At 41.1% G+C, this 15,557-nt stretch overlaps 1 protein-coding gene across 1 annotated transcript in view; it reads right to left on the reverse strand.

Annotated features, from left to right (window-relative positions):
- edil3a (EGF-like repeats and discoidin I-like domains 3a) overlaps positions 1–15,557 on the reverse strand; it is a 125,921-nt gene that overhangs the window by 61,066 nt on the left and 49,298 nt on the right. Inside the window, exon 4 of the mRNA XM_076099358.1 lies at positions 12,827–12,940. Coding sequence (XP_075955473.1) covers positions 12,827–12,940 — 114 coding nt within the window. The remainder of the gene's footprint in view (positions 1–12,826; positions 12,941–15,557) is intronic.

Here is a 15,557-nt window from a genome sequence, read left to right on the forward strand (position 1 = left end):
TCCGATGTAGGATGATGGGGTAATATACTCTCACCAAACTCCTGTCGTGTAAACCAGTAGCATATCTGACCTGTAACTTTGGATTCAGAATAGACTTTGACTGCTACCGCTTTTCATAATTTGGCTCAGGATGTTTGGTGCCACCATGATGATTTAAGGATTACCAAATCCCTCCTTGAATATCAAATTGTTAGCATTGAATATTTACTGAGAGTTAAGTACAGTACAACTAAGAGCTTTAGCGTAGAGGAGTGATATTTTGAAATATAGTATTAATACTCATACAGTTGTAAAATAATTAACTAACTATGTAAAATGTTGGGATTTACTCTAACCTCCTACATTAGGACAGTGTTTGTATGCTCTCGTTCACTCACTCTCTGTGCTTTCTCTCCTCATTGGTTTCTATGGATCATCGTTATATCTGGACGCTGGTCGTGCCTCTAACGTAGTTGTGACATATGCAAGAGTAACTTCCCTGGTTATCCTGATCGTGACAGTGAGCGTGAACTGTCGGGGAGAGACATTCACGTATCTCGCTGACTCTCGAGACAAGTCGGGTGTGTATCTCCGGCGAGAGTCCTGCACGGTGACATGTCGCTGTGTTGGGCTGCTGTTTCAGTAGTATCAAAAGGGGATGGCCAGTCTTCAAATCATGTGCCAACATGCGTTAGCGGTACTTCCGGTGTCCGATGTAGGATGATGGGGTAATATACTCTCACCAAACTCCTGTCGTGTAAACCAGTAGCATATCTGACCTGTAACTTTGGATTCAGAATAGACTTTGACTGCTACCGCTTTTCATAATTTGGCTCAGGATGTTTGGTGCCACCATGATGATTTTAGGATTACCAAATCCCTCCTTGAATATCAAATTGTTAGCATTGAATATTTACTGAGAGTTAAGTACAGTACAACTAAGAGCTTTAGCGTAGAGGAGTGATATTTTGAAATATAGTATTAATACTCATACAGTTGTAAAATAATTAACTAACTATGTAAGATGTTGGGATTTACTCTAACCTCCTACATTAGGACAGTGTTTGTATGCTCTCGTTCACTCACTCTCTGTGCTTTCTCTCCTCACTGGTTTCTATGGATCATCGTTATATCTGGACGCTGGTCGTGCCTCTAACGTAGTTGTGACATATGCAAGAGTAACTTCCCTGGTTATCCTGATCGTGACAGTGAGCGTGAACTGTCGGGGAGAGACATTCACGTATCTCGCTGACTCTCGAGACAAGTCGGGTGTGTATCTCCGGCGAGAGTCCTGCACGGTGACATGTCGCTGTGTTGGGCTGCTGTTTCAGTAGTATCAAAAGGGGATGGCCAGTCTTCAAATCATGTGCCAACATGCGTTAGCGGTACTTCCGGTGTCCGATGTAGGATGATGGGGTAATATACTCTCACCAAACTCCTGTCGTGTAAACCAGTAGCATATCTGACCTGTAACTTTGGATTCAGAATAGACTTTGACTGCTACCGCTTTTCATAATTTGGCTCAGGATGTTTGGTGCCACCATGATGATTTAAGGATTACCAAATCCCTCCTTGAATATCAAATTGTTAGCATTGAATATTTACTGAGAGTTAAGTACAGTACAACTAAGAGCTTTAGCGTAGAGGAGTGATATTTTGAAATATAGTATTAATACTCATACAGTTGTAAAATAATTAACTAACTATGTAAAATGTTGGGATTTACTCTAACCTCCTACATTAGGACAGTGTTTGTATGCTCTCGTTCACTCACTCTCTGTGCTTTCTCTCCTCATTGGTTTCTATGGATCATCGTTATATCTGGACGCTGGTCGTGCCTCTAACGTAGTTGTGACATATGCAAGAGTAACTTCCCTGGTTATCCTGATCGTGACAGTGAGCGTGAACTGTCGGGGAGAGACATTCACGTATCTCGCTGACTCTCGAGACAAGTCGGGTGTGTATCTCCGGCGAGAGTCCTGCACGGTGACATGTCGCTGTGTTGGGCTGCTGTTTCAGTAGTATCAAAAGGGGATGGCCAGTCTTCAAATCATGTGCCAACATGCGTTAGCGGTACTTCCGGTGTCCGATGTAGGATGATGGGGTAATATACTCTCACCAAACTCCTGTCGTGTAAACCAGTAGCATATCTGACCTGTAACTTTGGATTCAGAATAGACTTTGACTGCTACCGCTTTTCATAATTTGGCTCAGGATGTTTGGTGCCACCATGATGATTTTAGGATTACCAAATCCCTCCTTGAATATCAAATTGTTAGCATTGAATATTTACTGAGAGTTAAGTACAGTACAACTAAGAGCTTTAGCGTAGAGGAGTGATATTTTGAAATATAGTATTAATACTCATACAGTTGTAAAATAATTAACTAACTATGTAAGATGTTGGGATTTACTCTAACCTCCTACATTAGGACAGTGTTTGTATGCTCTCGTTCACTCACTCTCTGTGCTTTCTCTCCTCATTGGTTTCTATGGATCATCGTTATATCTGGACGCTGGTCGTGCCTCTAACGTAGTTGTGACATATGCAAGAGTAACTTCCCTGGTTATCCTGATCGTGACAGTGAGCGTGAACTGTCGGGGAGAGACATTCACGTATCTCGCTGACTCTCGAGACAAGTCGGGTGTGTATCTCCGGCGAGAGTCCTGCACGGTGACATGTCGCTGTGTTGGGCTGCTGTTTCAGTAGTATCAAAAGGGGATGGCCAGTCTTCAAATCATGTGCCAACATGCGTTAGCGGTACTTCCGGTGTCCGATGTAGGATGATGGGGTAATATACTCTCACCAAACTCCTGTCGTGTAAACCAGTAGCATATCTGACCTGTAACTTTGGATTCAGAATAGACTTTGACTGCTACCGCTTTTCATAATTTGGCTCAGGATGTTTGGTGCCACCATGATGATTTAAGGATTACCAAATCCCTCCTTGAATATCAAATTGTTAGCATTGAATATTTACTGAGAGTTAAGTACAGTACAACTAAGAGCTTTAGCGTAGAGGAGTGATATTTTGAAATATAGTATTAATACTCATACAGTTGTAAAATAATTAACTAACTATGTAAAATGTTGGGATTTACTCTAACCTCCTACATTAGGACAGTGTTTGTATGCTCTCGTTCACTCACTCTCTGTGCTTTCTCTCCTCATTGGTTTCTATGGATCATCGTTATATCTGGACGCTGGTCGTGCCTCTAACGTAGTTGTGACATATGCAAGAGTAACTTCCCTGGTTATCCTGATCGTGACAGTGAGCGTGAACTGTCGGGGAGAGACATTCACGTATCTCGCTGACTCTCGAGACAAGTCGGGTGTGTATCTCCGGCGAGAGTCCTGCACGGTGACATGTCGCTGTGTTGGGCTGCTGTTTCAGTAGTATCAAAAGGGGATGGCCAGTCTTCAAATCATGTGCCAACATGCGTTAGCGGTACTTCCGGTGTCCGATGTAGGATGATGGGGTAATATACTCTCACCAAACTCCTGTTGTGTAAACCAGTAGCATATCTGACCTGTAACTTTGGATTCAGAATAGACTTTGACTGCTACCGCTTTTCATAATTTGGCTCAGGATGTTTGGTGCCACCATGATGATTTAAGGATTACCAAATCCCTCCTTGAATATCAAATTGTTAGCATTGAATATTTACTGAGAGTTAAGTACAGTACAACTAAGAGCTTTAGCGTAGAGGAGTGATATTTTGAAATATAGTATTAATACTCATACACTTGTAAAATAATTAACTAACTATGTAAAATGTTGGGATTTACTCTAACCTCCTACATTAGGACAGTGTTTGTATGCTCTCGTTCACTCGCTCTCTGTGCTTTCTCTCCTCACTGGTTTCTATGGATCATCGTTATATCTGGACGCTGGTCGTGCCTCTAACGTAGTTGTGACATATGCAAGAGTAACTTCCCTGGTTATCCTGATCGTGACAGTGAGCGTGAACTGTCGGGGAGAGACATTCACGTATCTCGCTGACTCTCGAGACAAGTCGGGTGTGTATCTCCGGCGAGAGTCCTGCACGGTGACATGTCGCTGTGTTGGGCTGCTGTTTCAGTAGTATCAAAAGGGGATGGCCAGTCTTCAAATCATGTGCCAACATGCGTTAGCGGTACTTCCGGTGTCCGATGTAGGATGATGGGGTAATATACTCTCACCAAACTCCTGTCGTGTAAACCAGTAGCATATCTGACCTGTAACTTTGGATTCAGAATAGACTTTGACTGCTACCGCTTTTCATAATTTGGCTCAGGATGTTTGGTGCCACCATGATGATTTAAGGATTACCAAATCCCTCCTTGAATATCAAATTGTTAGCATTGAATATTTACTGAGAGTTAAGTACAGTACAACTAAGAGCTTTAGCGTAGAGGAGTGATATTTTGAAATATAGTATTAATACTCATACAGTTGTAAAATAATTAACTAACTATGTAAAATGTTGGGATTTACTCTAACCTCCTACATTAGGACAGTGTTTGTATGCTCTCGTTCACTCGCTCTCTGTGCTTTCTCTCCTCACTGGTTTCTATGGATCATCGTTATATCTGGACGCTGGTCGTGCCTCTAACGTAGTTGTGACATATGCAAGAGTAACTTCCCTGGTTATCCTGATCGTGACAGTGAGCGTGAACTGTCGGGGAGAGACATTCACGTATCTCGCTGACTCTCGAGACAAGTCGGGTGTGTATCTCCGGCGAGAGTCCTGCACGGTGACATGTCGCTGTGTTGGGCTGCTGTTTCAGTAGTATCAAAAGGGGATGGCCAGTCTTCAAATCATGTGCCAACATGCGTTAGCGGTACTTCCGGTGTCCGATGTAGGATGATGGGGTAATATACTCTCACCAAACTCCTGTCGTGTAAACCAGTAGCATATCTGACCTGTAACTTTGGATTCAGAATAGACTTTGACTGCTACCGCTTTTCATAATTTGGCTCAGGATGTTTGGTGCCACCATGATGATTTAAGGATTACCAAATCCCTCCTTGAATATCAAATTGTTAGCATTGAATATTTACTGAGAGTTAAGTACAGTACAACTAAGAGCTTTAGCGTAGAGGAGTGATATTTTGAAATATAGTATTAATACTCATACAGTTGTAAAATAATTAACTAACTATGTAAAATGTTGGGATTTACTCTAACCTCCTACATTAGGACAGTGTTTGTATGCTCTCGTTCACTCACTCTCTGTGCTTTCTCTCCTCATTGGTTTCTATGGATCATCGTTATATCTGGACGCTGGTCGTGCCTCTAACGTAGTTGTGACATATGCAAGAGTAACTTCCCTGGTTATCCTGATCGTGACAGTGAGCGTGAACTGTCGGGGAGAGACATTCACGTATCTCGCTGACTCTCGAGACAAGTCGGGTGTGTATCTCCGGCGAGAGTCCTGCACGGTGACATGTCGCTGTGTTGGGCTGCTGTTTCAGTAGTATCAAAAGGGGATGGCCAGTCTTCAAATCATGTGCCAACATGCGTTAGCGGTACTTCCGGTGTCCGATGTAGGATGATGGGGTAATATACTCTCACCAAACTCCTGTTGTGTAAACCAGTAGCATATCTGACCTGTAACTTTGGATTCAGAATAGACTTTGACTGCTACCGCTTTTCATAATTTGGCTCAGGATGTTTGGTGCCACCATGATGATTTAAGGATTACCAAATCCCTCCTTGAATATCAAATTGTTAGCATTGAATATTTACTGAGAGTTAAGTACAGTACAACTAAGAGCTTTAGCGTAGAGGAGTGATATTTTGAAATATAGTATTAATACTCATACACTTGTAAAATAATTAACTAACTATGTAAAATGTTGGGATTTACTCTAACCTCCTACATTAGGACAGTGTTTGTATGCTCTCGTTCACTCGCTCTCTGTGCTTTCTCTCCTCACTGGTTTCTATGGATCATCGTTATATCTGGACGCTGGTCGTGCCTCTAACGTAGTTGTGACATATGCAAGAGTAACTTCCCTGGTTATCCTGATCGTGACAGTGAGCGTGAACTGTCGGGGAGAGACATTCACGTATCTCGCTGACTCTCGAGACAAGTCGGGTGTGTATCTCCGGCGAGAGTCCTGCACGGTGACATGTCGCTGTGTTGGGCTGCTGTTTCAGTAGTATCAAAAGGGGATGGCCAGTCTTCAAATCATGTGCCAACATGCGTTAGCGGTACTTCCGGTGTCCGATGTAGGATGATGGGGTAATATACTCTCACCAAACTCCTGTCGTGTAAACCAGTAGCATATCTGACCTGTAACTTTGGATTCAGAATAGACTTTGACTGCTACCGCTTTTCATAATTTGGCTCAGGATGTTTGGTGCCACCATGATGATTTAAGGATTACCAAATCCCTCCTTGAATATCAAATTGTTAGCATTGAATATTTACTGAGAGTTAAGTACAGTACAACTAAGAGCTTTAGCGTAGAGGAGTGATATTTTGAAATATAGTATTAATACTCATACAGTTGTAAAATAATTAACTAACTATGTAAAATGTTGGGATTTACTCTAACCTCCTACATTAGGACAGTGTTTGTATGCTCTCGTTCACTCGCTCTCTGTGCTTTCTCTCCTCACTGGTTTCTATGGATCATCGTTATATCTGGACGCTGGTCGTGCCTCTAACGTAGTTGTGACATATGCAAGAGTAACTTCCCTGGTTATCCTGATCGTGACAGTGAGCGTGAACTGTCGGGGAGAGACATTCAGCTGATAGTGGGCGATTTCGCCACGGCCTCCCTCAGCCAATCATATATTTCCCGTCAAACTTTAAAGACCTGTTCTCTTCTGTGCAGTCAGCTGTCATTTCAGTACGAACCAATGTGACCCTCCTCCCCATTCATCATCACATCCGGTGCTCAAGGTTTCTTCCACTGAGGGCAGTCCCACTCCACATGCCATCATCTAGAATCTAGAAGATCTAGATTCTAGATATTCAGCCTGCCCCTACTGCCTTCAACAACTCCACCAGTGTCGACTCTCCAAAATTTTTACTTTACTTTGCACAATTTAATAAATGTATTTGTTCACTGTAAATTAAGTTTCTCCTGATTTCACAACCTGTGTCTCCCTGTATAAGTGTGTCAATTATCTCCCGGTGGCTTCAGTTCTCCTATTTATTATGTTTTTTGTGATGTATGTCATGTTATTTCAAACTAATTTGCAATCATAAGAAGCGTGGTCTTTGTTGGTGAAATGTTTCTTATATACAAAGAACAATTACTTATCGTAAAACTCCAAAAATATAGTCGAGTAAAATCTTTTAGGTGTGTTTTCTAGAAACTACAGGTCTGATGAGGAAAGTGTACACACCTGTTCCTGATGAGGAACAGGTGTGTAGGTGGGAGGGGATGTCAAGTGACCAGGACTGGCAGGTCTGGGGAGTGAGCAGGGGCTGGAGAGGACAGAGAGCCAGGACAGGCAAAACCACCAACCCACTGCTGGTAGCCCGCCTCAAGCACACTTCAAATGATCATCAGTCATGGTGGAACGGTGTGGACTTAATGTTCTTCATGTGGGAAAAGGCTGACTCACATAAATAAGTAGAGCCGAATAATGCAGTCAAGAAGGTATCACATTTCCTCATGTTTGGGTAATTTTCCTCTGTGAGAAAACTGTCCATGAGCCCTGGACTTCAGCTGAATGTCAGCTTGCAGTGTCAAAATCTCATCCTCCACTCCAGACGAGTTCAGGTGAAACAGCGTTGCAATTTTTGATGCGAGTAAATCAACCTCAATATCTTCCCGAAATGTGCAGCACATAAGTGTAGCAACTGGCTCGAGTAAAGCAAAGTCTCGAAAGCGTTTGTCAAACTCTGACAGACACTTGTCAATCTGCTCTGTGCAGCGCGCACTGTCAAGTTACGCACACGCCTTCCGTTGAGTCTCCAGTTCTGACGCGAGGTTTTGGAAGTTTCCCAAATCATGGCGCTACAGCTTTAGCTTCTTTAGTAGAAATAAATTGCAAGGCAAACTAATTAGCTCGCCGGAGTTTTGCAGTAGCTCGCGCAGTTGACCGCACATACGTGGTGACCCTTGTGTTAGAAAATCAAGTGGCAAATGCCATGCGGACATTCATTTTTTTTTTTTTTAATGGCATGCGATCTACCCGCACTACCGGTCGATTGCGATCGACGTATTGGGCACCCCTGGTCTACAGCCATGCCAACACCTCTGCAAGGCTGTACTGTGTAAAGTCAGGGGATCAACATTTGCTTTGAGTAATTAGGCATGTCTACAAATGGCAGGCTAAGGGGTGTTAATTGACTCGAGGGTGGTAACTCCTCACCAAATGTAAAGAAAGTAGAGAGTGCAAATCAATACTAAGAGCAATACAACATCCTTCATGAATACTGACTTTCAATTCATTAGGGACCCTGTGGACTTACTACATATGCTATTCTAGCCTTGCAACAGATGGTATATCACGCGGATTTAACTGGAAACGGAATCTATGTTTCCTCATTACGACCTGAGGTGAAGGGGCCCAGAAGCAAGGTTGCGTCAACACAGTATCATATTTGTCTAGTTGTTGCACCTCTTCGGCAGATCTCTTGTAAAGTATTCTATGTGGACAGACACTTGCAAAGTTGCAGTCCTTCTCACCTTGGGGCAATGAAGGGCCTCTCTTAACGAGCTGCCTGCCAGTCGTCCGTCAGAGCAGCAGAGGCAGCCGGCCCCCGGGCCTTGGCCTGCTGGCCCCTGAGCATACATCAGCTCTGCGACAGCACACATCACTAACACCAGCACTACGGGAGATGTGACAGCTGAATCCATCTCCCACAAGCCCTACCTACAGCCTAAACAAATTAGAGCCCCACTGAAATTAATGTAAGCATACTAACACTAATGAGCATGCGGTGGAAAGAGGGGATGAGGAAAAGAAAAATAAACACACAAAACAGATTTCAGCCAAACTGTATAATCGAGGTTCCACAGGTGCAAAAGAGAGTAAATGATTCAAAAGTTATAGGCCGACCAATACAGGATGTTTGATGCCGATACTGATATTTGATTTTTTTAAGGATGGATGATGGCTGATAAATATATGTTTTTCACAACCCATAACGTAAATAAACATATACAAGGCAGATGGTTCTACAATCTTCTCTGACCCTGAACAAACCTCACCTTTCCTCAATATTGGATCTTTAACCGACCATTTAACCCATATTAGTGTCTGAAAATGTGAATGTCCCCGGACGAGTACGGCCGTAACAATCCCAAATTTGTGCCAGGTGTTATCGCCCTGTATTTGTATGCCTTCTTGTATATTTTACCGGGATTCATGTTGGCAAGCGACAGATATGATCATTTTTCGCACTACTGGCTTGCCATCAGATCGTGGGAATCACTACTGAAGGCACTGCAATTATTTCAGCAAAATCGGGTCATCACTGAACAGACAGACAATGGCCAAAAGCTCACTGCTGTCATCACATCACTCGTTTCTGGTATGGCCGAAAATGTACAGCTGCTTAATCTGCAACAGCCAATGTGTGTGCAGTACTTGCCCACTCACACAACGTGGGTTGAAGGAACAAGTCAGAAGAGATGACGAGTCCTTGGATAAAAGTAGATGCCAGGCATTCTGCCTTTTTCTATCAATGTTATATTTATTGGGGACCACACAGACTGTATTTCTTATAATAAAGCTGCGACATATTCAACAAATAATGCATTTAAACAGCAAAGGCAGAATTAGAGAGGAATTCCTCCACGTTTACACATGAAAACCAATTTACTCATCACAAGTAACAGGCCTGTGAGAAACATGTCTTCTGGGTCTCTGGGGAAGCTTTGCCAAATCTGAGAAAATAACTCAAGTGATGTCACAGTGATGTCATCAGGGTTATCTCAGCTTGTTAAATCAGGCAGGGAGTATGTAATGGAAGACATTATTGAGTTGCATTATGGGAAATGTAGGTTTCAACTTTTTTGGAGCAATCTTTTTGGGGATTTTTGCCTTTAACTGAAAGAGGATAGTCTAGAAATAGGGGGGGAGAGAGAGAAGGTGCTCCTGCTGTTATACATTTCGTGATAGATGTGTGAACAAGGTAACAGTGCAGACGATTAGCTTCAGGAGTGTTTTGGGTTGTTTACATCTATATTGATTGAACAGTGTTATTTCCCTTTACACACTCAAAGATACACTGTGATCTTTTTTGGTTGTAAACATCATCAAATTAAAGCAGAGAGTCTGCACGTTCACCTCATGGTCATTGTTTCATTTCAAATCTAATGTGCACAAGTACGGACCCAAAACAAACCATAATACTTAAAGATCGCGCTGCCACTTTGGCTGGCTGACTTAATGGCTGTATAATATGCTGTACAAATATAGAGTTTATATGAGGAAATGGAAATGAGCGCCATTAAACAAATAATGGAGCTTTGCATATGTTCAGTCAGTAAGACTAAATCATTCTCCGTGAGTTCTTCACTCACTACACCAACCTTATCAATCAGGCTTTGCCTCTTAACTCCTCTCTGTACACAAATTACCCTCTGCCGCAGTTATTCAATTTATAAAACAACTACAGCCACTTCCGAAATGTCTCTCTTTCCGATGCAGACTTGTTCTTGAAAATTCCTGAGTATGTTGTCAAACAACTGTGCTGAACATAAGATATAGAAAATCGGATAAATGAATTTGTGAGTAGCAGTGCAGGGGTGGCTCAGGGCTCCGGGTCCACTGCTACATTAATCCTAATATGTTCCTAGAGTGAGCAGACCAAATCCCCACAATAGCATAATAAACACACAAGGGCACTTTAAGCTCTCCGGCTACTTGTGATAAGACGAAAGCTCTCTCTCATTCTACACAGCCACTGGGCAGAAGAATGAAATGAGGGCTTGCGAGCACAACGTGGCCTTGACTTCTCAGCATTCAAGTGTTCAGATTTTATTTTAGGGTTCATTGTGTGTTTGTCTGAACATGCAACATTTAAAATGATACGAGGAGAAGTTTGGATTTTATTTTTAAAAAGTTGATAAAGTTTAAATATGGGCTGTGTATGAATTGGATTTGCTTATTTGCCTTTAATTCAGAAGACATGAACATTGTGTGGAACGTGAAGACTTTAGTACGAAAGAAGATTAAAGCCAGATGTGAAAAAACTCTACTCTCCTTCTTTTTCTCAAAATTGTCACTTTAAACTCAAATATTTTCTTCACATGAGGCGCTAATCCTCCTCCATACTTTAGAAATAATAAATGATCATGCTGCGCTAGCCACATCCAAAAATATACAGATAAGATAAGATACAGTGCTTTTCCACTGTCAACTGTTGAAAACGCCTACTTTCCTTCTCTGTGGCTTAATTTCACTGAGACATCTAGTTTTCTTTTTTAACTGCAACGGTGCACACTGAGCACATAATAACAACAATGGCTATTATAAAATGTACCCAAAAACCAAAGGATGTCCTCAAAGTTTACCAACCTTGCATGACCTTTAAAAAGTTGTCATCAAAGGTCGGCACACTATCCACTGAAATGTGTTGAGCAAACTGTCTGGTGTGTGTGCTGCTAAGAATCAATGGCTAGCTGTGAAAGATTTAAAAGAAAAAGAAGAATTAAAACAGAAACATGAGCACTTACTGTATTGACAGTTCAGTCAGTAAGACTAAATCATTCTCCGTGAGTTCTTCACTCACTACACCAACCTTATCAATCAGGCTTTGCCTCTTAACTCCTCTCTGTACACAAATTACCCTCTGCCGCAGTTATTCAATTTATAAAACAACTACAGCCACTTCCGAAATGTCTCTCTTTCCGATGCAGACTTGTTCTTGAAAATTCCTGAGTATGTTGTCAAACAACTGTGCTGAACATAAGATATAGAAAATCGGATAAATGAATTTGTGAGTAGCAGTGCAGGGGTGGCTCAGGGCTCCGGGTCCACTGCTACATTAATCCTAATATGTTCCTAGAGTGAGCAGACCAAATCCCCACAATAGCATAATAAACACACAAGGGCACTTTAAGCTCTCCGGCTACTTGTGATAAGACGAAAGCTCTCTCTCATTCTACACAGCCACTGGGCAGAAGAATGAAATGAGGGCTTGCGAGCACAACGTGGCCTTGACTTCTCAGCATTCAAGTGTTCAGATTTTATTTTAGGGTTCATTGTGTGTTTGTCTGAACATGCAACATTTAAAATGATACGAGGAGAAGTTTGGATTTTATTTTTAAAAAGTTGATAAAGTTTAAATATGGGCTGTGTATGAATTGGATTTGCTTATTTGCCTTTAATTCAGAAGACATGAACATTGTGTGGAACGTGAAGACTTTAGTACGAAAGAAGATTAAAGCCAGATGTGAAAAAACTCTACTCTCCTTCTTTTTCTCAAAATTGTCACTTTAAACTCAAATATTTTCTTCACATGAGGCGCTAATCCTCCTCCATACTTTAGAAATAATAAATGATCATGCTGCGCTAGCCACATCCAAAAATATACAGATAAGATAAGATACAGTGCTTTTCCACTGTCAACTGTTGAAAACGCCTACTTTCCTTCTCTGTGGCTTAATTTCACTGAGACATCTAGTTTTCTTTTTTAACTGCAACGGTGCACACTGAGCACATAATAACAACAATGGCTATTATAAAATGTACCCAAAAACCAAAGGATGTCCTCAAAGCTTACCAACCTTGCATGACCTTTAAAAAGTTGTCATCAAAGGTCGGCACACTATCCACTGAAATGTGTTGAGCAAACTGTCTGGTGTGTGTGCTGCTAAGAATCAATGGCTAGCTGTGAAAGATTTAAAAGAAAAAGAAGAATTAAAACAGAAACATGAGCACTTACTGTATTGACAGTTCCTCCCCATGTACTCCCCTGGGCATTCGCAGGAATAGTTGGCAACCAGATCTGTGCAAATGCCTCCATTCTTGCATGGGTCCCTTTCGCATTCGTTAATATCTGGAAGAGCCACAAAACAAAAGAAAAGGTGCATTCATACATTTGAAGCAGACATCGGCAATTAAAAAGAGCTCACTGTCATTGGAATGCACTGGTAGGGAGCGTATATAGAATTTTCTCAATGTGTTATTACATTGATTCTGCCCATAGAAGCTCTCACAAAGACACCGGTTTCTTGGAACTAATAAATCAAATAGCTCCTCTGAAGACCACTAATACTGGAACACATAAGTAACCTAGTGTACTTTCTTTGCAGTTTAAATAATTAAATACATTTTCAGTGTATTTAACCACTGACAGTTATTTTGCGATAGGCTTGGTAAATATCCTCCATCTCTCCATTAAAGTATCACAGAAACATAGAAGAGCAAAACAGACTGTAGATATGCTACATTGCCACAGCATTATCATCTTTTGTACAGCCATCTTTGCACTGTAATTGCTCTCTGCAATATGATCTTCTCTAATTGATTCATCATCTAATTACAGAAGGTGACAGACCCACAACCACACCCATCCCACTCATTAGCACTCTGTCCTCTTACAGCTACAGTTAAGGGAAATGGGATAACAGTGGGAGAGGAAAGGCGGTAAACTTTTGAACAATCTTCTAATGATTTCCAAACTTGCCCACACTTTTAATCCTCTAAAAACATACCAGGAGTCGTCTGTGACTACATTTTGGCTTCATGATTATGTAACTAGGCTTGAGAACAAAGTGAAACGTGATAAAAGTAAGTCTTTCACAGTCCTTCATCTCCCTGAGATTGTATCTATAATATATATAATAGTCACTTGAGCACATTTGTAATATCTCAAAATGTATTGTTTTTCGGTGAATGTCCTGTATGCTGCAGAGAAATACAGTCTTCACACATAATCATCTTTAATCTACAGCAAAGCACAATAAAACATAATATATAAATAGAGTGAAATAATGAAATTGAACTGTAGAACTATCAAACGTTGTGCAGGTTGAACTTGAAACACATTTCATTTTCATTTGTCTTGGAATTCATAAGGAGACATTTTGCTTCTGCGGCTGTCTGTACGTAAATAATCCTCTCTACGCAGTATATACTCCATTTATATTCTTGATTATCACCTAACACTGTGTTTTTATTTGATTTATTTCGTGAGCACCCAGCCAGCACTCTCAAGACAAGGCCTGCTGTGTCTAGTAATATGGCGGTTACATCCTGCTTCAGATGTAGCTGATGATAGAGAAGCCCTGTAATTTGTTAATCCTGTAATACACAGCCAGTTTAGTGAAAAACAGCAGGTGATAGATCACATTTACTGCACATGAAATAAATCCTCCGAATGTGATGCGTCCCAACTTGTATATTTTTAGAGCTTCATTCGTAGGGAGATTGAACACAAATGTTTTACTAGCCAGCATATTGTTTTGTGATGGAGCCTGACTTTTCACAGTTGGCATTAAAATCACTACTCTCAAAAGACAGACTGCATCAACACACAGCTCTGCTAGACACGAAGTAGGTAGATCAAACTCAAACTGCAGGGGCCACTCATCTTTAATTATGATCGAACATGTAAATTATAACAGCGAGAAGTGAAATTATTCTGCCTGTCAAGCTGTGAAGATTTGTATATTTGACATTTATTGTAAGTGTTGCCTTGTTTGTGTGTTTTTCCATGCGTATGTTGGTGCATGCCTAAGTGTCGACCCCAGCATCTGTTTCTCAAGACATTTACAAAATAATTTCATGAAGCCATTCAAGTTCCGATATGCAGTTGTTGCACATTGTTCTTCATTGAAATACGAGCTAAGAATGACACTGAAAGCTTTTCCCAATGGAAAAGATGTTTTCGCTATTCTGCCAACTGGCTTCAACAATAGTTTGGTTGACAGATAGTTCGTCTAACTACCTGCCAAATCTGTTTGTTTTTTTACAGTGCCTGCCCTTTTACAAACAGTTTCCAATGACGGCTCGGTTCTATGTAACAAACCATCTGGTACGGCACGTTAGTTGCACAGGCTGATTGCTTCTCCCCAAAATTGCATCATGATTGGATCTACATTTTGCTACAGTCAGCTGGGGACCATGCAGTTGAGTCCATGTGCTTTGACTTATGGAGATTCAATCTATGTGAGACAAACAGAGAGATGCACTGCACACATATGGACGGAGGAAATCTTAAGCTTAGAGAGAGGAAATAAAATAAAAAATATTAAATCAGAAAAATCTGATGTGTTATTTTATTTTATGAAAAGCTAAAAATATAGTGTTCTCTGCATAGATTTAAGTGTGCAGATATATTTTCTACCAGTTTCAGCTTTTTTACTTCCAGCACCTTATTTAAGATAAAGTCGGGGGAAGCGGTGGTTATCCTGCATCATGAAAATTGGTTAAAATATGTTCACGATTGTCACAATCTAAATCTAGCCTTATTGGTGCATTTAAGAGATCCAATCACTCAAAGACTCTGTCATTAACGGGTTGGATTTGAGTCTTTCTGGGATTATTGCAACATTCTAAGTGCTTGCAATAATCAGCTGCACAACATACAGTAATCAGTAGTTATTGTACTTCTCCATAGCTGACTCCAGAACCTTTCATGTTTCAAATGTGACACAGAATAATGCTTCCCA

The sequence above is a fragment of the Anarhichas minor genome, unplaced genomic scaffold, assembly GCF_050575085.1.
Source record: "Anarhichas minor isolate MPS153535 unplaced genomic scaffold, ASM5057508v1 ptg000025l, whole genome shotgun sequence".
Lineage (NCBI taxonomy): Eukaryota > Metazoa > Chordata > Actinopteri > Perciformes > Anarhichadidae > Anarhichas > Anarhichas minor.